Source organism: Pseudochaenichthys georgianus, chromosome 8 (genome assembly GCF_902827115.2).
Source record: "Pseudochaenichthys georgianus chromosome 8, fPseGeo1.2, whole genome shotgun sequence".
Lineage (NCBI taxonomy): Eukaryota > Metazoa > Chordata > Actinopteri > Perciformes > Channichthyidae > Pseudochaenichthys > Pseudochaenichthys georgianus.
Window position 1 is genome coordinate 16039567 of NC_047510.2, and position 23414 is coordinate 16062980.

General features: G+C 44.5%; 1 protein-coding gene across 4 annotated transcripts in view; it reads left to right on the forward strand.

Moving 5' to 3' along the window:
- The window catches only part of mpp3a (MAGUK p55 scaffold protein 3a), a 40624-nt gene extending 26213 nt beyond the window's left edge, over positions 1 to 14411 (forward strand). The window contains exons 11-20 of one of the 4 annotated variants that reach the window (XM_034089856.2): positions 946 to 1010; positions 1983 to 2003; positions 2984 to 3025; positions 4074 to 4139; positions 4957 to 5112; positions 10117 to 10197; positions 10642 to 10735; positions 11119 to 11227; positions 11455 to 11583; positions 12378 to 14411. In XM_034089856.2, the coding sequence (XP_033945747.1) occupies positions 946 to 1010; positions 1983 to 2003; positions 2984 to 3025; positions 4074 to 4139; positions 4957 to 5112; positions 10117 to 10197; positions 10642 to 10735; positions 11119 to 11227; positions 11455 to 11583; positions 12378 to 12557 (943 nt within the window). In that variant the 3' untranslated portion in view covers positions 12558 to 14411. The remainder of the gene's footprint in view (positions 1 to 945; positions 1011 to 1982; positions 2004 to 2983; positions 3026 to 4073; positions 4140 to 4956; positions 5113 to 10116; positions 10198 to 10641; positions 10736 to 11118; positions 11228 to 11454; positions 11584 to 12377) is intronic. The other 3 variants (XM_034089858.2, XM_034089857.2, XM_034089859.2) reach the window with 3 other exon arrangements.
- Positions 14412 to 23414: the final 9003 nt, after the last annotated feature.

The following is a 23414-nucleotide window of genomic DNA, read 5'->3' on the forward strand; positions in this document are numbered from 1 at the left end:
GCGGGGTGTCACATCATGCGTCCCAACGACCTGTGGTGTGAATAGATAAAGTGCCAGGACCCCACACTGTGCTGGGATTTATGTTATGTAAACTGTCAGATCCACATTCATGTGTTCCACTTAGAAGGGTCAACCGTGTTTACATGGAGCATCAAAGCAGTCGGGAAAAAAAGTAATCAAATCACTGCCTTGATTCGGCGCGTGCTGATACTGTTAGTGTCATAATCCGTCAGAAAGATGATCTCAGCTGGCTGGGATATCCCTGCCAAACGCTGCAGCGTCTGTTGGAGTAATAACAACAGCTTAAACACGGGTCAGAGAGCTATCCAGGCCCTGATAAGCGTGTATGGCTGTTTTGTTGTTTAAATGTTCAACAAGTCTGATTGAGAAACATGTCTTTAAATGTTTCAGCTTGATTGAACACAAATAGCATATGCTCGGGTCTGCTTGCTGACATTATATCATCATTGATAAATTACGGAACAGGCCTAACCGAAACAATGCTTCAGCTTGAAGTGATCTCCTCGAAGTCAAAGCGAAGTAAAACAAAACCAGTGTATAGACAACAAAAACACCTGGACGAGACATAGGGACGTAAAAAGACCACTGAGACCCAAAAACACAACAAGGAGACAGAAAACTAACAAAGCCACAACGTGGAGTAATAAGGACCACACATAGATGGCTAGGACCCAAAAGAGACACACAATAATCACACAGATGAAAAAAGAAGGCAGAGACCTAAATGTGTTTTGTGTTTCTCTCAGTTTGGGTCCTTCCTCTTATGGAGGGTGGACAGTTTGTGCCCAGGCTCTCATGATCTGTTCATTTGTGTTTTCCTCTTTCATGTTGAAATCTAACATTCCCTCCCCATCTTTTGCTTGCTGATGACTCTCTTCCTGCTCCATCCTCTCTGGCTCTCTGTTCTGCCGCACATTTCTCCAGGCGCCTGGCCTACAGGATGAAAATGGGCACACTCCCGAATCCAAAATCCCCTAAAAAGCCTGCCTGTAAGTTTCTGCTTCTCAGGATTCAACTGCATCTTCAGCATGATTTCATCAACACGGTAGTGTACTACCCGCAGCCTCTCTCTCCTCTCCTCTCCTCATGTACTTGGCCACTGTCATTATGGGACAATGATATCTCCGCTGGATAAATGCAGCAATGTCTTCATTGACATTTATTGACCTTTCCTGTTGGTAATTGACATACTCAGAGGCATTAGTATTCATTGACCGCCTTCTCCATATTGCTATGTAGACAACGTTTTGAAAGGGATGCGAATAAGATGGAGGGACACAGAGACGAATAAGACGGAGGGGCAGATCACACAGTTATGAATGAATCTCTTTCATTTTCGTCCATCTGGCCAGCGAGCAGCTTAAGTCGAACCAGACAAATCAAATCTTATTTATAAAGCACATTTAAAAGCGATTTTTGGTCGAGCTAAAGTGCTGTACATGTAATAAAAACACATTACTTCAATCACAATAAAAGACAACAATCTAGACAGCGTTAGACATCACGCCCAGTGGGAAACAAAGCCTCAACAATACATAATGCTCTCACTTTATCGGCACGTCAACCGCCAGGTGAGTGGGTAATATGAGTGGTGGCTCTTCGTGGCGTGTAAGCTGCCAACGATCCGATTAGGCCTGAGCCAAGGGAACACAACAATAGCTTATCAGTGTGTTAGCTAGCCCCGCTACGCCACGCTACAGCGAGCCTGGGGGACTCTTCTCTCTCGGCCTCCCTCATGCTCCTCCCTGATTCATTCCCCTAAATCCCTGCGGGGGCCCTTTAAATGTCACCCCCCCCCCTCTCCCCTCATTTCTGTCGTCATACGCAATGACAATAAATCTCTTCAATAGTAAAATCCTCATTTCATAAATATCCAAATTCTCATTCTTCCATCTGCTGCCTTCAGCGTTACCTTCTCTAATGTGTCGCACTTTGTGTCTCTTTGTTGCAAACTCTACCAGATGAGCAAGGATGTGATAAAGGTGGGTAACTGTGCAGCGACACATCTGATTGGACTAGAACATAAAGACACATTTGTACACAAAACACTCAAAAGGAAATGTTCATAGAAGCATCAAAGCCTCAATGTGTGTGTTTGTGTGTAGATAACTTGCATGTGTGTTAGTAAGGGGCCCATTTGGGATTTATTTAGCTTCCAGCTTAATTCCTCCCCTCCTGCTGTTAGCGCACCAGACTAGAATATAGAATAGACGTTCTCGCCTAGTGTGCGTGTGTGCGTGTGTGTGTGTGTGTGTGTGTGTGTGTGTGTGTGTGTGTGTGTGTGTGTCGCGCCAGGTGATGTGCAGGCAGAAGAGCATCCCAGGAGACGATAGCCCAACCAAGCAGAGGTTGTTAAAGATAACAATAGCTCCTCTTTTCCTTTGCGTCATTCTCTGTCCCTATTATCTTTTGTTCTGTTTTCCTCCTCGTCTTTCTTTGATCTGCTGCAGTCCCAATCTGCTGTTTACAACGTTCTTCTGTGTTTCTCATTCTCGTAACACAATGCATATTGTCATACATACAATGAGTTGAAAGGACAGAATTCAGACAACAAGTAGTGTGTTTTCTATGTGAGACTGTTTGTACGTCAGCTGTGAATCTCTGGGAGGCGAGGTTTATTTACATGTGTGTGTGTTTGGGGGTCACAGCGACTCGGCTCACACACAGCTGGCTGCTTCCAGATGATGGAAAGCCAACTTTTTCCTCCTCTCCTCTCCTCTGGTATTTTTCTTCCTCCCTTATTAGTTAGCGGACGTTGCCTCGAACGACGTTCCTTCATTGTCTCTTGGCTGCCCGTCGCCCCTCGCCTCCTGCCGTCTGCCTGCTTGCTGCCTGTCTGCCCCGCCTGCCCTACCCATGGCCCGCTCCCCTCTTTAACTCTTCCACCTCCCCCCTACTCCTTAACTCTTCCAGGTCTCTTACCCTGTGCTTACCCCTCTTTTCCCTGCTTGCCTCCCTACAGAGGACTGTGACTGTGAGGGCTATTTCAATGGACAGTACATAGGTGAGAGCGTGCACATCTTTCTCCACCTCCTTCTCCCTGTCAGCTCTGTGCCTGCTGCAGCCTGGCTGTGCGCTGGGTCCCTGGGTGCTTCTGGGCCGGGGGGGTTAAAACCACTGCTTGTGTCGGGTTGACCTGTCTGGGGCCGGGGGTTGAGGGATAAGAGGAAGTTGTGAAGGTTTTAAAGGTTCAAGAGACGGGTTCGAAGACAATGCAAGAGAAGGAGGATGGATGAGAAAATGAATATCTCAATTTATTTTGGCAGATGAAAGACTCTAGAGCAACACATCTGCCTCTTAAGTGCTGCATTAAGAGCATACACAGATGGCTCAGGGACACCTCAGAGTGTTAAAGCAATCTAAATTAGACTCACATTTATTAATAAGTGATTTATTTTCATAATTGTATAAGGTAAAATGACGGTGTTCAATAGATACACTTACCTAAGACCTAGTAGAATACAAAGTGTTTTTGTAAGGCCCCACATAGAATATGAATACATGAAAATGTACTAAGGTTGTAACAGACCTGTTTAAAAAACCGCCTTATTTAGGACCAAATGACAGTTCTTTACAGAACACTTTCTGGTACAATAATCCACTTTATCCTCAACCCCTCTCTTGCCTTCAACTGGCCGTCCCTCCCTCACCCTTCTTCAGACCCCCATTTACTCCCCCACATACTGTGAGCTGCTGGATTGGTGATGAGCACAAGGAGCGATACAAACACACCTCTCAGCACCTTCTCCCAAACAAAATACATTATTAAAACGGTATTTGTGCTTCCGATCATGCACTCTGCTTGGAGCTGTAAAACCCTTAAACCCTCCCCTTCATCCCTCCGCCCAACCCCCTCCACCTGGCAGTGTTTGGAACCTCCCCTTCCCTCCCGCCCTACATCAAACTAACCGACCCTGCTAACCTCCCCCCCACACACACAAGGGCCCTGCTGCGTTGGACGCATTTCACACTCAACCTGGCACGTTTGCTGCTCGTTCACCCTGTGTGGAGCTGTGAGGCTGGGTTGTGTGATGCTCTAACGCCAGTTATAGTCTCTCCTAAGTGTAAAGCAGTGGCGCCCTCCTGTGGCCAGGTGTTTTCCTGGGAATTTTATTCAGGTAAAGTGCCCGGCTCATTCCCTCCTCAGGTACACACCACTGGTGGGGGAAACAGACAGTACTGGCCATGGGAGACCCTGATTGGTCACTCTCTGCTCTGACGCGGTGTTTCTCAGGGCCAGGCTGTCCTGTCTGTCCTGCCTCAGCACTGTAGCCTCGCTCAGAGCAGCATGCCTTGTTTGGACCATTATGTTGGACAATGATGTCTATTCCGGCTCACTGACAACAGCCTTGAACTGCTGCAATGGTGTTTATACTGTATGCCTTTTGTAAAAATGAATTTAAAGGAATACTTAACCCACAAAATGACCATTTGTATATCAAATACTCACCTGTGGTACCTTGGAATTATGGAAGCGAAGCTTAGTTTTTTCGCACATCTTCTTTTTTGGCTTGTGTAACCATTAGCCAATAACCAACCAAGGTAACACCCTAGCAGCTTCACCTAATGCATTTACTATCGGCTGCATGTAATCCAATTTGAAGCATGAAGTATAATGGCTCTGAGTTCAGCTCATATCACACTATCAAGTATTTACACTGCAAATAAGAGTGAGCTATTCCTATCCCTCTGCACTATTTACAAAGGTCTTTTTAATGCATGATGTAGATTGGCCTTGAATTTATTGTAAATATTGATTTAGCATTTGCCAGTTGCACTTATCTCATAACATTGTTCAAAGCTTTAAGATGAATGCACCATGACAGTGAAGTTGTGTACCGATGTTATCTAATCATGTGTAAATAGTCAATCTGACAAAATACTTGTTTTTTCTTTCTGCTCCTTCTTTCCCTCCCTTCCCTGGCTTTCCTGCAGCTGGTTTACGGAGGAGTTTCCGGCTGAGTCGTAAGGACAGGCAAGATTCCTCCGGAGAGGGCTCTGATTTTGGGGACAGCGACTACACGACTTATGAAGAGGTTTCCCGCTACCAGCAGAGGCCCAATGAGAGGCCCCGCCTGGTGGTCCTGATCGGTGAGACCCCGAGGCACACATGTCCTGTAACAGCAGGGACCTCTAGTGGACACAAGCGTGTGTTACAGCATACTGATGACCTAGTTGTTGGAGCAAAATGATCAATCAATCAATCAATCAATGTTTATTTATATAGCCCAATATCACAAATGTTACATTTGTCTCAGTGGTCTTCACAGTGTGTACAGAATATCAGTATGACAATACGACACCCTCTGTCCTTAGACCCTCACATCGTACAAGGAAAAACTTCCAAAGAAAACCCAGTTTTAAAGGGAAAAATGGGAGAAACCTCAGGGAGAGCAACAGAGGAGGGATCCCTCTCCCAGGACGGACAGACGTGCAATAGATGCCGTGTGTAAATTGAAAAGATAATACATTTGCAACATAGGTAATCCAAATGTTTGGAAATGCATGTGTGTATAATAGGAAGATGAATCCACGAGGATATCCATCCAGGACCTATGATCCAGGACCACAGCCACGACTCAAGATCCAGCGCTCGCGATCCAGGACACAGGACCGCAGGATCATCCATGACTCCGGATCCCAGCGTATATAGACACCAAAAAGAAAGACATTTGGGGAAGCTGGGTTAATCGGAACATGAGTGTACACGGGTATAGACAGAGAGAAGGAAGAAGTAAGATGTCCCCCGACAAACTAAGCCTATATCAGCAAAACTAGGGGCTGAATCTAATCAGCCCTAACTATAAGCTTTATCAAAAAGGAAGGTCTTAAGCGCACTCTTAAAAACGGATAGGGTGTCTGCCGCCCGAACACAAACAGGAAGCTGATTCCACAAATGTGGAGCTTGATAAGAAAAGGCTCTGGCTCCCATTGTACTTTTAAAGATTCTAGGAACAACCAACAACCCTGCATTCTTGGAACGCAATGCCCTAGTAGGACAGTAGGGTATAATGAGTTCTTTAAGGTAAGATGGCGCCTGCCCATTAAGGGCTTTGTAGGCGAGAAGAAGAATTTTAAATTCTATCCTGTGTTCTATAGGGAGCCAGTGTAAGGCAGCCAGAACAGGAGTAATGTGGTCCCTTTTCCTAACTCTGGTTAGTACACGAGCCGCAGCATTTTGAATCAGCTGAAGCGACTTGATTGACTTCTTGGTACTCCCTGATAATAAAGAGTTACAATAATCCAGCCTAGAAGTAACAAATGCATGGACTAGTTTCTCTGCATCGTTTTGAGGCAAGATATGCCTGATTTTTGCAATGTTACGTAGATGGAAGTAGGCGGTCCTTGAAATTGATTTTATGTGGGCGTTAAAGGATAAATCCTGATCAAATATAACACCAAGATTCCTTACAGTCTCACTGGAGGCCAAATTAATGCCATCCATAGTTAGTATGTCTTTAGATAATTTGTTTCGTAGATTCTTCGGGCCAAGTACAATAACTTCAGTTTTGGTCGTGTTTAACATCAAAAAGTTTAAGGTCATCCACGTTTTTAAGTCCTTAAGGCAGTCTTGAATTTTATTTAGATGATTAATTTCATCAGGCTTGATTGATAAATATAGTTGAGTATCATCCGCATAACAATGAAAGTTTACAGAATGATTCCTTATAATATTGCCTAACGGAAGCATATATAATGTGAACAAAATAGGTCCGAGCACTGAGCCCTGTGGCACTCCATGGCTAACTTTGGTTTGCGTGGAAGATTCATCGTTAACACGTACAAACTGAGAGCGTTCAGATAGATAGGACCTAAACCAGCCTAAAGCAGTTCCCTGTATGCCAACTAAGTGCTCTAGTCTTTGCAATAGGATATCATGGTCGATAGTATCAAATGCAGCACTAAGATCGAGCAAAACAAGAATAGAGACAAGTCCCTTGTCTGAGGCTATTAGAATATCATTTGTGACTTTAACCAGAGCTGTCTCTGTGCTATGATGTGTTCTAAAGCCAGACTGAAAATCTTCAAATAAATCATTGTTTTTTAAGTAATCACACAACTGTTTTGCGACCGCTTTCTCAAGAATTTTTGAGAGGAACGGAAGATTAGAAATAGGTCTATAGTTGGCTAAAACCTCTGGATCGAGGTTGTGCTTTTTAAGAAGCGGTTTTATCACTGCTACTTTGAATGATTGTGGAACATAGCCTGATAATAAAGACATATTCATAATATTTAATAAAGAAGTGCTAATTAATTGAAAAACTTCCTTCAACAGCTTAGTTGGAATTGGGTCTAACATACACGTTGATGGTTTAGAAGAGAGAATCATTGAATGTAATTGTTCAAGGTTAATGGCTGAAAAGCATTCTAGTTTACTATCTAGTGTAATATTAGAACTTACGATTCCGGGAGCTGTTGATAACACTATACTGGTCGAAGGCAAGAGGTCATTAATTTTGTTTCTAAGAGTAACAATTTTATCGTTAAAAAAGCACATAAAATCATTACTACTGAGTGCTAAGGGAATAGAAGGCTCAATCGAGCTGTGGCTCTCTGTCAGCCTGGCTACAGTGCTGAAAAGAAATCTTGCATTATTCTTATTCTCATCTATTAATGAAGAGTAGTAGGCTGCTCTCGCTTTACGCAGTGCTTTCTTATATTCATTGAGAGTAATATGCCAAATTAAACGAGATTCTTCAAGTTTAGTGGAACGCCATATCCTTTCAAGTTGTCTAGACTTTTGCTTTATTTTGCGGGTTTCGGCATTATGCCATGGAGCTAATCTATGTTGTTTTATTTTCTTCTTTTTCAAAGGAGCAACAGAATCTAATTTTATTCGCAGCGCATCTATAGCACTATCAACAACATGATCAATTTGGGGTGGTGTACATTTTGTATAAGTTTCCTCCCCTACATGCAGACATGCTATCGAGTTAAGTATTGGTTGAATCTCTTCCTTAAATGTGGCTATAGCACTAACAGATAGGTTTCTGCTGCAAGAGCTTTTGACTAATGCTTTGTAGTCTAGTAACAGTACTTCAAAAGTTACTAAGAAATGGTCGGATAAAGCAGGATTATGCGGTTCGACTAATAGTTGCTCAATTTCAATACCATAAGTCAGAACAAGGTCGAGAGTGTGATTATAACAGTGGGTTGGTTTATTTACACTCTGACAGAAACCAACAGAATCTAATATAGAGTTAAATGCAACAGTAAGGCTATTTTTATCATCGTCAACATGAATATTAAAGTCACCTACGATAATTACTTTGTCTGTTTTAAGAACCAAAGTTGATAAAAACTCAGAGAATTCTGATAAGAATTCTGAATAAGGACCTGGTGCACGATACACTGTAACAAATAAGATTGGCTGCAAAGTTTTCCAGGTCGGATGCGTAAGACTAAAAACGAGGCTTTCAAAAGAGGTATAATTACATTTTGGTTTAGTATTGATAAGTAAACTTGAGTCAAAGATTGCTGCAACTCCACCTCCTCGGCCCGTGCCTCGAGCAATATGAGTATTGACATGGCTGGGTGGAGTGGCCTCATTTATGCTGACATATTCTTCATGTCTCAACCAAGTTTCAGTGAGACAGCATATATCAATATTATAATCTGATATTAAATCATTTACCAATATTGCTTTAGATGCTAGAGATCTTATGTTTAAGAGACCACATTTAATCTTCCTGTTTTGTTGCACTGTAGTAGTTGTTACATTTACTTTTATTAGGTTATTATGTATGACACCTCTATTAGGTTTTACCTTAAATTGTCCTTGGGCAGACACACACACCGCTAATATTGGGTATTTTATTGGGTTCGGGATTCCTATGGGTGACTGCCTAGGAGAGAGGGCAGAGAAGCGTGTAAGACTGCGACTCTGCCTCCTGGTCTCAACTCCAGTTTGTCATGGATTACGTCCACAAAGCCCTGAAATGTTTGCCGAAATGAGATCTGCACCTTTCAAAGTAGGGTGAATGCCGTCTCTCTTAATCAGACCAGGTTTTCCCCAGAAGGCTGTCCAATTATTTACGAAGCCCACATTGTTTGCTGGGCACCACCAAGACAACCAGCGCTGAAATGATGACATGCGGCTATACATGTCATCATTGATCAGATTGGGGAGGGGACCAGAGAAGATTACGGTGTCCGACATTGTTTTAGCATAACTACACACCGACTCCACATTAAGTTTTGTGCATTCTGATTGGCGTAAACGAACATCATTACCACCGACGTGAATAACAATCCTACTGTATTTACGTTTATCTTTAGCCAGCAGTTTAAGATGCGCCTCAACGTCGCCCGCTCTGGCCCCCGGAATGCATGTGACTGTGGAGGCTTCGGTCTCTAAATTCACGTGTCTCATAATAGAGCTACCAATAACCAGAGTTGGCTTCTCAGCGGGTGTCTCGCTGAGTGGGGAATATCTGTTAGATACGTGAACGGGTTGGTGGGGACCTGCGGGTTTCGCGTTATGCCCCTTCTGAACAGTCACCCAGCCTCCCTGCTGCTCGGGAGTTGCCGGGGGACGGCTAAGAGGAGCTACATTTTGCCGGTCCGCACATGCTAACATGGGCTTTACTTTAACTGAGTTACTTTCTAAGATGCGGAGCCGGGCTTCTATGGCTATGATTCCCGCCTCCAACCTAACAACTATACTACATTTAACACATGTATCCTTACCAGTAAGGGAGGCCGGGAAGTAACCAAACATGAGACAGGAAGAGCAGGAAATAGCACCAGAAGGTGGGGAAAGAGCCATGGCTAGCTATCAAGCTAAAGTAGCTACCGTTAGCAAACCCGAAAAGAGTGTAGGCAACTGTGGAGTTACAGTCGCTAAGAGAAGGAGAGTTGTGAGTGCTTAAGCTGTAGTAACGTGTATCAAGAGTTTTAAAACGATCGATTAAGTTTAAGTTAATAAGCTATCAGCAACAGAACAGGCACACGGGATACCCGGAGATGAAAACAACAACAACCGGAAGTTACAACGTGCAACGTGCTCACCGCAATAGGTTCCTCCTACGTGTGATCCATGTCAAATCAATGTTTTGTTTATTTTCTTTCCTTTCAACACACAATCTTGCAAAGGATCCCTTGGAGCACGAATCAATGAACTCAAACAGCGGGTGATTGCTGAAAACCCACATCGTTTTGCAGTGGCTGTACCACGTGAGTTATACACAAACTTAATGATCAATTAACCCATATTATAATGAATGATATGACAACATGTATACACATTAAAGATCCATTGTCGTCCGTTTATTTAAAGAAAACTGAGAAGATAGTAAACATACGGCGTAATACTTGTGTCATGCAGAGATCACCATGCGGTTTCTTTGCGGTGGAACATTATTTGCCCTTCCACTCATAGTGAGCACCTGTTCACCTTTCCTAAATTAAAGGGCCAAACCCACACCTATAAGTAATGTTACTATAATTCATCAATCATAACAATAATACATATAAACACAGGCAAATCCATTACATCCTCTGCATTGTAAAATAACACTTACAAAACATTAATATTTCATTATAAATATAAATAAGGTCAATATGCAAAATGGCTTCAACAATAAACATTCAAGTAAATTCCTTTTTGTGTTCCGACAGATACCACCAGGCCCAAGAAGCCTCATGAGAAGGAGGGTGTGGAGTACCACTTCGTCACCAAACAGCAGTTTGATGCAGATGCTTTAAACAACAAGTACGTTTACACCGATACTTTGTGTACCGTATACTTAAACATAGAACATTGTTGATGTCAAATGAAACTATATCCTTTAAGAAATACTACATTTATCCTAGAACTAAGCAAAGAAACTGCTAAAAATAATGTGTAAGAAATATATTTCACTTTTGTTTTTTAAGCTATCAGCACCATTGACATTGAAACAAAGGACTTGAACAACTTAATTTCTAGGATACTACTAAGTATTTTGTAAACATACATGCGAGAAATGATTTGTGGCCCGAACAAAAATAAACCTTAAACCTGCTTAGTATAGAAAATATGAAAGTTTCATAATTTATGTGTAAACATATAAGATTGGTTCCCTGCTGATGTAAATGTTTGTTGTTTCTCCACAGGTTCATAGAGCATGGGGAATACAAGGAGAACCAGTATGGCACCAGTATAGAGGCTATCCGCTCTGTGCAGGCCAAGAATAAAATGTGTGTGGTGGACGTTCAGCCTGAGGTGAGGGTCATGCTGCAACAGCTGAGCACTTCATGTTTAATCTTCATCCACATGTATCATGTCATGTCCTGCGCTACAGATCCTGCAGGCAGCAGCAGTTTGCAGAATGTAGGCAGTCACATCAGATCTGCTCACTGTGTCTGAGGTTTCTCTGTTGACCCTCTCCTATCATGTCTGATTTGTGTCCGTTCTGTGCTCTATTGTATGCAAATCCTCCATCACTCCAGGCCCTGAAGAGGCTGCGGACAGCAGAATTCAAGCCCTATGTAATATTTGTCAAACCTCGTGTTCCGGAGAGCAGACGTCGCCGCAGCGCTGCCACTTCACCAGGAGGGGGGGAGCGTGGCCGCGTAACAGTGAGTCCTGCAATGTCTCTCTGCAGAACTGTGTCCCCATTCAGTGGCTCAGAACGATAGCATATATTTTACACCAGTATGTATTGTGTACTGTTTAATGTAACAACAATTACATTTAGATTCAGATTCATTAGCCAAGAGTGTGACTCCTACTGTAGCATTGCTCTAATTTAAATGTCCCAACTGTATTTAAAGGAGCTATAATTTGCACAACCTTAAACATCTACAACATTAAAATGCAACATACACAGCACTGATAATAATCCGAAAACACATCATAAATACTGTAACAGTTAACCTTTGACAGGAACCTATTTGAGGGTCTAAAGCAAGGGGATCAAACTCAATTTCATTGCGGGCCACATTAGCATTAAGGTTGCACACTAAGGGCCAGTTGTAACTTTAAGACTATATAAATATATAATATATATAAATAATGTAACATATTACATTTTTGCCTCTGCATTGGATTATAATCAGATAGGGTAATAACTTCATAATTAACTACGTCTGAAAGCAGAAGTCTAGGGCAAATAATTGCAAGTCTCTTCAGTGTGCATGTCACAAAATGAGATGCATTGTGGGACATGTATTAAATGGGCAACCTGCTTCTGTAAAGCGTATAATAAACATATTATATTCTTTGCAAGCTCTTGTGGGCCGCATAAAATGAAGTCGCGGGCTGGATTTGGCCCGGGGGCCTTGAGTTTGACACCCCTGATCTAAAGGATCTAATTACATTGTTTTTGCCACCGGCTGTAACAACCAGCTTTTACCTTGTTTTTCTGCAACAGGACGAAGACCTCCAAGAGATGCGTCAGTCTGCCATTCAGATTGATCAGCAGTATGGACAACTGGTGGACCGGGTCCTGATCAAGGAGGACTCAGCCAGTGCCTGTGCAGAACTGAGAGGTATCTTGGAGAGGCTGGAGCGGGAGTCCTTCTGGGTGCCTATCAGCTGGGTGCGGACCTAAACCTAACTTCCAGAAGAACTTCACAACCACTTCAACCAAATCCTGCACCAGTCCTCTCCTAATGAGCCGATACCCCTCCCCTAAAGACCTGCTCCCCTGCCTCGGGGGGCGTTGAACTCTGACTGATGCAGGATCAGCCACAAACTAATGCACAATAAGGAGACGATGAGTCGGAGGAATACCTCGTTGTCTGGGGTTCTGCAGCAGAAGATAGCTCTCGTTGCCCAGAAATTACAGTCTCACTGTCACTTCAAGTCATATTTATTATTTTTAAATTATTGATCTACTTCAAAGACAAGGGAAAGATGCAAGTTTGTAGTTTTAGAAGTGTTTTAATTCCCCACGCTGTCACAGAGAGTGGCAGGTTTGGGGTCCCACTCAGAGGATTGCTCAGTCAGTCAGCTTTATTGTGACTCTTGTTGGAGTACCTTTAGTAGCATGTTTTTTTAGGTTTATTCAACTCAATTCATCACAGAATGCTTCCTCTTAATTCTTACTGGTCCTCTACAGTATTATATACAATGAAACATTCAGAAAAACAGGAGAAAATTATATATGAAGTTAAGTTAATGTCATTTTAAACTACTGTGTTTTTTCACTGAATATAATTTCCACACATGGACGGAAACAAAATATTATCAAAATGGAATGTGAGAATTTCATTTTCTACAGAACAGTTTGTTTATGGGACACGCATGAAAAATGATTCCTCAGTCTCAGATGTAAATATTGTAAATGGGACCTCCTCGTGTGCCAACGAAAGATGTCGTAGCACTTCAATGCAACCTGTTTACCTTTGATCCCTGGGAACCCACATCCGTTTGTGTGTAGAATAATGCCGTGCACAAAGTGTATGTGTGGATGTCACATTCACTTCCTGTTTTCAAAAACAAAAAAGGGAGGATGACATGATATCCATGGATTGCAAATCCTTTGTCTTTATCAGCAGATACTTTTATTAAATCCTAATTTAATTAAATTATCAAGCAAACATGCCAAACCTTATGTGATCACTGTTTCTCAAGAGACGCAGTTTAATAACTAATGAAAACACAAACCAGGAACAGATTAAAAGCCTGACTTTGAGATGATATATAATATACATGTGATGTCATTATTGATTAACAGTGGCAAAATACTATAAATTAGGTTAATGGATAAAGTTAGTAGAAAGTTATTTCACCTGCTGTATAAAGTCTCTTCCTAGCACATTTACACATGTGTTCAAAAGTACCCTGAGTTATTATAAGTTAGCCAAATCAAATGGTTTTGTTTCAGATGTATTCTTTTTGGTACAAAATGTTCAGTTTTTGTTACTATCCCTTCGATGCAGCTCAGCAATGGACAAGAGGAAAGTTAACTGAATTTCTTCTCTAGGTGAATCAGACTGTTGAAGCCTTTTCTTTGCGTCAGCTGAACTTCAAATGTTATCATTTCACAGAACAAGGATCTTGTCCCTTTGCAATTATTTCTGAAATGACTTTAGGTGAGGATATTTACAGTCCGCAGGGAGAGGAGAGACGATTACGAAGAACATTAGCTCCTTTCAAGTACATATCAGCATGTGCGTATCATATCAAAATAGACTTGTAAGAATGTAAGTCTACTTTATTGGGTTTATTGACACAAAACCGATGATCTATGTGGCTTGACTAAAGTATGGAATAACGATTCTATACTGACATTTCTATTGTTTGTGTGGTTAAAATGAAGCAGCTTCTAGATGCTTTTTTTTTTTTTTTTTAAAGATGCCATGTTCTCTTGATGTCTTCATGTTCTGGACAAACCCAGAATGTTGAGTTTATAACATGACCTGTACAAAGTGCCATAATTAAAGCTAGCTGAGTCAAATAATTGGTCTGTCATAAGATTTTTTTAAATTTGTTTCCTTTTCTATGAAAGCCTGCCTTTCCTCATACTTGTATATCAAATGTCAAAATGTTTGTTGTGTGAGTTAAAAATTCCACCCGTGTCCACAAAGCCCTTCACGCATTACATCTCTATCAGTGTTGTTTTCCTTTTGGTCTTCACTGTGGAGAGATTTGTGTCACATTGACAGATTAGCTGAACACTAAATAATTTAATTGCACTTCATAGGGAAAAGAGCCTCAAGTTCAAACATTTTCATTTCCTTGGTATAGTGAAAAAATAATCATCAGCAGCTACTTTAGAAGTTAAAGCCGTTTGGGCAAACACAACAAATTATTTACCAAGTACATTGTTTAAATAAGTATTTTCTACTCTTTTTAGACTAACAGCTTAATATATATATGTGTGTCCTTACAAAACATAGTGTTTTGTTAGCATTGAAATCTTTTTTTATTATATTTTTGACGTACACTATTCTTTTTTTCATGATATTTTCTACAAATTATACTATTTTGTCACAACATCTATGACATTTTTGGTGATATTTTCAATACTTTCTATGACGTTTTCCATGATATTTTCATCATACTTTAGTATTTAATTTACGAAATTCTATAATATGATTATAAAGTCAGTCCAAATCCACATGCTGGACAAGTAGGACACACCTCTTTTATTTTGAGTTTTTGATGAATCTCTTGTAGCAAATAATTGGAACCAACTACAGGAGAGCTTCGATCTGATTTTAGACCCTGACATTCATTGGAAGTTACGGCTTGGGAATTGACAAAGACATTTGCTGTTACACAACCTTTGCCCAACCAGCTCTGAGATTATGTAATCCAAATGGTCCCTTTAACCAAAAGAAAGCCAGTAATCCAACATTCCATCAGCAATACATATAATTTACGTTTCTTACAGGGAAGCAGGCCCCATAGGTCAGCGATCAGATAAGATTGACATTCTGACTCATTGCATATCATTACCTGAAGAAGAGACTGTTTCCAATCAATCAATCAATGTTTATTTATATAGCCCAATATCACAAATGTTACATGTGTCTCAGTGGTCTTCACAGTGTGTACAGAATATCAGTATGACAATACGACACCCTCTGTCCTTAGACCCTCACATCGTACAAGGAAAAACCTCCAGAGAAAACCCACAGTTTAAAGGGGAACATGGGAGAAACCTCAGGGAGAGCAACAGAGGAGGGATCCCTCTCCCAGGCAGTGGCGGTTCTAGACCAATTTGACTTGGGGGGCCAGTTATTTTCTGAGGGGGGCACAATAAATGCAGGACGAAAAAGAGAACCAGACAGTATGAAGTAATTGCGTATAAGAAAACAATGCAATACAGTTATTGGTATTTGTTTCAGTACACTTATTTATTTCAGATATATCTTATAGTTATTACTGTTAGCTTCAGCTTAAGTTATAGTACAATTTTTGCACTAACACCATATCATATTTATATAAAAATAAAGGCAATGAACAGTTACATCTCTACTTTACATCTACAATTACACGGATACAATAGTTTAACTCACCTTCCATTATCGTGGTAGTCTCTCAAAACGTCTTTCTTGGATGCAACAGCCTCTGATGATCCGAGATGAAAAGTGTTTGTTTTTCGCGCGCTTCACCCGGACAGTGAAAGTGAGTGCACCACTCTAATGGGTCCTGAGTGCACCGCTCTAATGGGTCCGACTAGAATGACGAATAACGTTAGTTCCGCCTATTCCGTCATTCAATAAATCGTGTAATATATCATACATTTTTCATTATTTTTACTTTTCATTTTTAGGGGGGCCACAGGGGGGTTAGAGGTCAGTGTTAGGGGGGCACTGGCCCCCCCTAGAACCGCCCCTGCTCCCAGGACGGACAGACGTGCAATAGATGCCGTGTGTAAATTCCAATCTTGTTTCTTGCATATTCAGAAGTAAAGAGGTCATCTCATAACACAGCGGATGAAGAGAGTTTAAGGAAACAGGCACCAGTTCATCTCCTACAGGTGCTCAAGGTCTAAGGCCAAACTCTGCTGCCTGTGCATACAGAGAAACATGAACTGAGGCAAGGACACCAGTGGAGAATGAATAGAAGGACACTAGTAAAATAAATCTCCATCAGTGTTTGGCCATATTTTATGAAGACTTAACATTTTATATTGAAAAATCTTGTTATTTAATATAATTATAATTAGTATAGACTGAATCTATCTTCCACATATTATGTGGTTATGCAGAATGAGAACATCTGTTTAGGAATTAGATTTCCTCACGGACAAAGCAAACACATTTACAAAACAAAGCAGAGTGAGATCATGCAGTGAAATATAATAAGCCCTGGGTTTGTTTGGACCTATAATGATTAACAGTTAATTATAATAGTTTTCAATTGAGCTTGGATTGAAGTGTTTGAGACGATCTATTTTAAACCTATTTAAAAATAACAGAAGTTTAAGATGTCAACATTGTTTAGTAAGTGAAAGCAGTGAAAGAGTATGTTTGAGGCAAGGATAGTAGAAAATAATATAAAAGATGAACATGGCCTTGGAGGCAGCTATAATGATGATGATTCATTGAGCTATAATTAAAGCCAGATTCAATTACAGCTATATGGTGTTGGGCACAGTGCCCTCTGTGTATGAGGCAGACTGGATATCATTCAGCTTTAGAAGTCGATAGAAGATATAGTGGATGATAGACTTGGCTTTCACCTAAGGGCTTTTTCTGGAGATGAATGAGATGACCTTCAAAAGTAAGAAGGTGAACCTGTCGCTCATTTCCCTCTTTGAATAATGGAGTTGAGATTATTATCAGTCAGAAACAGAAGTGTTTTTCATCTAAGGCATGAGAGTTAAGAGTCCTTAATGGTAGTAGAATACATATTCTTTTTTACATTTCGAACTAAAGTTAACCTCTTTAAATGAGTGGAAGATCTGACGTAACTCTATTAATATCTACAAATTAGGGCTGTCACTAATTATTTGAACGCGATTAACGCATACATTTTTTGTCCTCGGCCGCCCCTAGTTTCAGAGCGCATCGAGTTTAAAATACCATCTATAACCCAAATGTCCCGTGGCCTCTCTGAACACCATGGGACTCTGCGTTGTGTTTGTTATTGGTGATGGGATGTTATGCAGAGGGGTGGAAAACAGGACACAGCACATCGGATTGCGGTGGAGACGCTGAGTAGCGATGTATTCTTCACAATGGCAGCCCTTCTGACACACCTTTTGCGGAGTGAATATAAACATTTGCGTGTTAGCTACATGCTAACCAATACAATAACCAAATGAACAGACAAAACATAAACATCTCACTCCCAAACATACACAAACGGGTAAATAAACATTTAAACTAACACATTAATTAAATAAATGGAATGTTTGGACGTTTTTAACATAATAATGTGTACAATTATTTGCCGCCATTAACACTGCTCACCTTTTGCGGAGTGAATATAAACATTAGCGGCAAGATGGCGGCCGCACCCAGAACAACAAGAGAAGTACGGTGTCCCACAATGGACAAAAAACAACAATTTGCTGCACAACAGCAACACCTAGTGGCCTGTCAAGGCTGTTACCTTACATCTACCCCTTCTTTAATTGATGGCGTCCCAGCCATCAGGCCAAACAAAATACAACAAAGGCCATGTATCACAAACAATTTAAACAGTTAAAGAGAAACAAATAACCTTTCTGTATGTATGATTGTCTTATAAAATGTGTGCGTGTTATACATTTTAACAGTCAGAATGTTGTGGCTTGATTGCGTCACCCCTGTCCTGTTTCTCTACTTGCTTTGGCCCTTTGCCACAACTTCCATCCCCTTTCTCTCCTCCTCTGGTCCTCTTCCGAACTCAGGACTTGTGACTCACATGACTGTCTCTTCGGGGCACACCAATTTCTTGGTGGATTTCTCCTAGGCTAGGAGCCTTGTCAAGTGATTTGGTGTCACTCACAGTCGTACTTTCCTCATCTCCTTCATCCATTTGTCCTTCATCCACATCCACTTCCTCCATTTGTTTGGGCTCATCGTGTACCACTGGTGTCCCAGGTCCCACATTCTCCTCAACTTCCTCTGTATGATCGATCTCACAGTCCTCTGCTGCATCCGATTCAACTTCTTCTCCTATCACTTCACTGACTGACTCGTTCCACTGGAAGGAACATACACTGTGTGAGGAGGTTGTGGTGCACCACCCTCTCTCTCTCGCTGTCCTCCAATCGTATCACATATACAGGTGTGTTGAGTTGTTTCTTCACCACAATGTATGAACGTGCCTCCCATCTGTCTCCCAGTTTCTGCCGTCCCTCCACATGACATACTTTGACAAGGACTCTGTTGTATATATAAGACTATGGACTACGACATTTAGGTTGACCGTTTATTGAACACGTTGTTGCATACGCTTCCATGACAACACCACAACAACACAACTGTATCCGGTTCACACATCCCAAAACTCCCGGTGCCATCTTAAAGGCACATGTGACACATACATAACATTTACCCCTCCCCACAAGGAACCCAATTAACTTTTAGCTATCTACTCTAGATGAACTGGGTAGACTGCCAGTCACCAGCATAGCCATGTGGATTATTCTGCCACGCAACAGACTATGCTCTGAACATTACCCCTGAGAGTCACAAGCTCACAATATAGTCCTCCAAGTATCTTGGTCTGACCCGGACACGGGCCGGATGAGCTTCAAAACGAACCACTGGCTCAACCGGCTCAGGTGGGAACCCGGCTGGACCCTGCAACTGCTCATCAGGAAAAACAAAGTCCCCGTCCTCCCTGGGCCCTGGGTCCACGATGGGGGGCGGTGCCACCTTCCGAAGCCGGCTTGCATGCCACCGTGATCCGTCGGCCAAACGAAAGGTGGCTGACCCCAGTTGAGCGGTGACCTTCATCGGCGCCGTCCAGAAGGATAGCAGCTTGTGGTCCCGGTTAGGACGGTGAATCCTGACCCAGTCTCCCACTGTGAAGGAAGGTGCTCTCACCCTCCGTCTCTTGTCGAACCGCTGCTTCATGCGACGCTGAGCCTCTGCAACCCTGGCACTCTGGCAGGGTGTGGCTGTTGGCGTGACGGCCGCCGGGGCCCGTAGCCGATCCAAAGGGAGCTGCAGCTCACGGCCCATCATCAAGAGGGCTGGGGAGCTGCCGGTAGTTGAATGCGGCGTCGCCCGGTAGTGAAGCAAGGTGCGAAGCAGCGCGGCTGAGAATGGAAGACCATCTGCCAGGTGTGCTCTGATCCCGTTCTTTAGGGTTTGGTTGAACCTTTCCACCCCCCCATTTGCTTGCGGGTGGTAGAAAGCTGTACGGATGTGTTTAATCCCCCTCTCTTCCACAAAGGTGGCGAACTCAGAGGAGACAAATTGTGGGCCGTTATCCGTAGTGATGGCGTTAGGACTGCCCCACCGAGCAAACAGAGAAGAGAGGAAGTCTGTGACCACCCGAGCCGTTACGGACCCTGTGGCGACCACCTCTGGCCATTTCGAATGGAGGTCGTAGGCCACCAGGAGGAAGCGTTGGTGGTGCGGGACGCCATGCAGCTCCCCACAGATGTCCAGCTGCATGTGCTCCCAAGGCGCGTGTGGCCACTGCAAGGGCTGCAGGGGCGGTGGGAGTGGCGGGCCAGTTTTGCCACTGACCAGGCAGGCCGTGCACTCCTTCACCATTGTCTCTATATCTCGATCTATGCCCGGCCACCACACCAAATCCCTGCAGCGCTGTTTTACCTTCACGATACCCAGGTGGCCCTCGTGCGCCATAGACAATACGCGGGCCCTGAGGTCGATGGGAACGAACGTGCGGAGGCCCCGAGCCACGCAGACACCGTTCCAGCAGGTCAGCTCGTCCTTGACCCGATGAAAAGACGCCAGCTCCTCCGGGAACTTCGCAGGCCATCCCTCCCGGATGTAAGTGCGGAGCAGGGAGAGCGTGGGGTCCTCCTCCGACGCGAGCCGAAGGTCATCCAGGGAAACCGCGGCCTGAAGCGGGGCGTGGAGCATGAGTATGAGCTCTGACTCTGTTGCGTCCGGGCCCTCGCCGGGCGCTGGGGTGGGGGTGGCGCGGGAGAGCAGGTCAGCCACCACATTCTCCCTGCCGGGAGTAAACACTGTGGTGAAGTCATACGGCAGGAGTCTCTCTGACCAGCGGTAGATCCTCAGCGGTTTGTGCCCCGACCCCGATGTAGCAAGCAGGGCTGTAAGAGCCTGATGGTCAGTACGCAACGTAAAATGCCGCCCATACACGTACATGTGCCACCGCTCGCACGCCCAGACGCAGGCCAGCGCCTCCCGCTCCCCCACTGAGTATTTCTGTTCGGCCGAGTTGAGGGACCGAGAGGCGAACGCCACCGGGCGTTCTGTGCCCCCCTGGATCTGGGACAGCACCGCCCCTATTGCCGTATTGGACGCGTCACAGGTCACGAACGTGGGGCTCTTCAGGTCAAAGAATGCGAGCACCGGCGTTGAGGTGAGCTGCGTCTTGAGCTGGCGAATAGCGGCAGAGCAGGCCGGGGTCCACTCCCAGACTGCGTCCTGTTTCAGGAGTTCACGTAGTGGGGAGGTGGTCGAGGAGTACTGAGGAAGGAAGCGCAGGTAGTAGGCCGTCATCCCCAGAAACGAAGAGATCTGAGCCGGACAGGACGGCTCAGGCAGGCGCAGCACCGCCTCTACGTTGGAGTGTAACGGGCTGAGGCCGTCGGCGGTCAGGCGGAACCCCACAAACTCGATGGCTGGAACAGCGAAGGTGCACTTTTCCCCATTGAGTGTGAGGTTGTGACTGGCGAGGACGTCCAGCACCCTCGCCAGGCGTTCGTCATGAACGGCTGGTGTAGCACCATGAACCACTATGTCGTCCAGGAAGACGACCACGCCCGGGATGCCGGCGAAGATGGTGGACATGATTTTTTGAAAACAGCTGGGGGCCGAGCTGAGGCCAAAAGGCATGCGGGTGTAGCGAAACACTCCGACATGAGTCACGAAAGCTGTAAGGCTGCGGCTGTCAGGGTGCAGCGGAACCTGCAGGTAGCCTTGACGAAGGTCTAGTTTCGTGAACATGGAAGAGCCGTAGAATTGTGCGGCTAGCTCCTCCACTGTGGGCAGCGGATACCTGTCGGGTATCACGGCCTTGTTCACCGGCCTGAGGTCGATGCACGGGCGCAGGCCCCCTGACTTCTTCTTCACCACCACCAGGTTTGAAATCCACGGGGAAGCATCAATGCGTTCGATGATGCCCGCGTCCAAGAGTTTTTGCAGCTCGGCGGTGACGTCGTCGCGCAGGGCGAGAGGCAGGCGGCGTATGGGCTGAATCACAGGGTGTACCTCAGGCTTGAGGAGGGGCTGGTGGTCAAAGGCGGTGAGGCAGCCCAAACCACTGAACAGGGCAGGCCAGCGCTGATGCCACGGCGAGCCAACAGACAAGATAGCGGCCCCAGAATTGTCCACAAGGGTGAAACCCAACTCACAAAACAAATCAAAACCCATGAGGTTGGCCCCCTGGTGAGACACTTGAAAGGTGAATGCGGGGAGAGTCTTAGTCCCGTAACGCACAGCCAAGGTGATTGTGCCCGCCATTCCAATTTTAGAGTGTCCATACCCGTACAAATCCTCGACCGTGGAAACATTCAGGAGGGACTTGGAGGCCCCCGTATCCAGCAGCAGCGGGAGGCAGACCCCATCCAGCTCCACCGTGCAACACTTTAGCCGTCGGGAGATGGCGCCCACGGAGTGGATGGTCGTCGGTGCGTGTGGCCCAGGCGTACGTGGAGGTGGGCCGTCGGCTGCAGGAACAGAGCGACAGACCCGTGCAAAATGGTTCTGTCTGCCACAGCGTTGACACCTCTGTCCCTTGGCAGGGCAGTTCGGAGCTCGACTCTGGTGCGATGATGAGCCACAATTATCACAGGGCCGGCGTGCTGCCGTACCCTGGCGTGCTGCCGTACCCTGGCGTGCTGCAAAGTTCACATCAAAGTTGTCCTCAGGGAAAACCTCCCCGTGAGGCTCCATGGGTAGCGCCACCGTTTGAGTTAGTAGCATGGGTCTGTGGGGAAAAGAACCGGAGGAGGGAGCTAGCTGGGATGCTAAGGCTGCTGCTGACTCAAGCTGGAAAGCTACCTCCACTGCTCTTGTTAAAGTGAGCTTGTCTGTCATCATTAGCAGCTTTTCTCTGAGAGTCGGGCTGTTAGTGTGCTCAGCCAGCTGATCCCGTATTAGTTCATCCTCCAGCGCCCCGAATTTACAGAGGCTGGCTAGTCCCCTCAGATCAGCCACGTAATGGTGGACGGACTCACCCGCCTGTTGCCGGCGTTGCCGAAAAACAATCCGCCGGAGCATAACATTTTGTGGGGCAGCAAAGTGTCCAGTGAGCAGTGTAACACAGTCCGCATATTTCGGAGTGAGTCCGAGAGTCCGAAAAATCCGCTGTCCCTCGCTGCCCAGTGAGTGTATCAGCAGGGCTTTCTTCCTGTCGTCGTTAGCTTCAGCTAGCCCCGCGGCTACTATGAACGTTTCGAAGGACTCAAGCCAGCGAACCCACGGAATCGGCGGTTCGCCCGGCAGTGCGAGGAACGGGGAGAGAGGTGATAGTAGAGAATCCATAATCCTCGTCGCCAATGTTGTATATATAAGACTATGGACTACGACATTTAGGTTGACCGTTTATTGAACACGTTGTTGCATACGCTTCCATGACAACACCACAACAACACAACTGTATCCGGTTCACACATCCCAAAACTCCCGGTGCCATCTTAAAGGCACAGTCACAACTGATGTGACACATACATAACAGACTCTATCCCCGGTACTCCACCTCGAGCGATAGAATTACTAACAAAGAACTGTTAACAGAGCACGTATATACTATTATAATAAAGGACTGGCTTATCTATAGCCAGTTGAGTAGCACTTGAAATGCTTGGCTCTATGAAACCTGATGTACTTATATGATTCTGTTTTCTTCACGG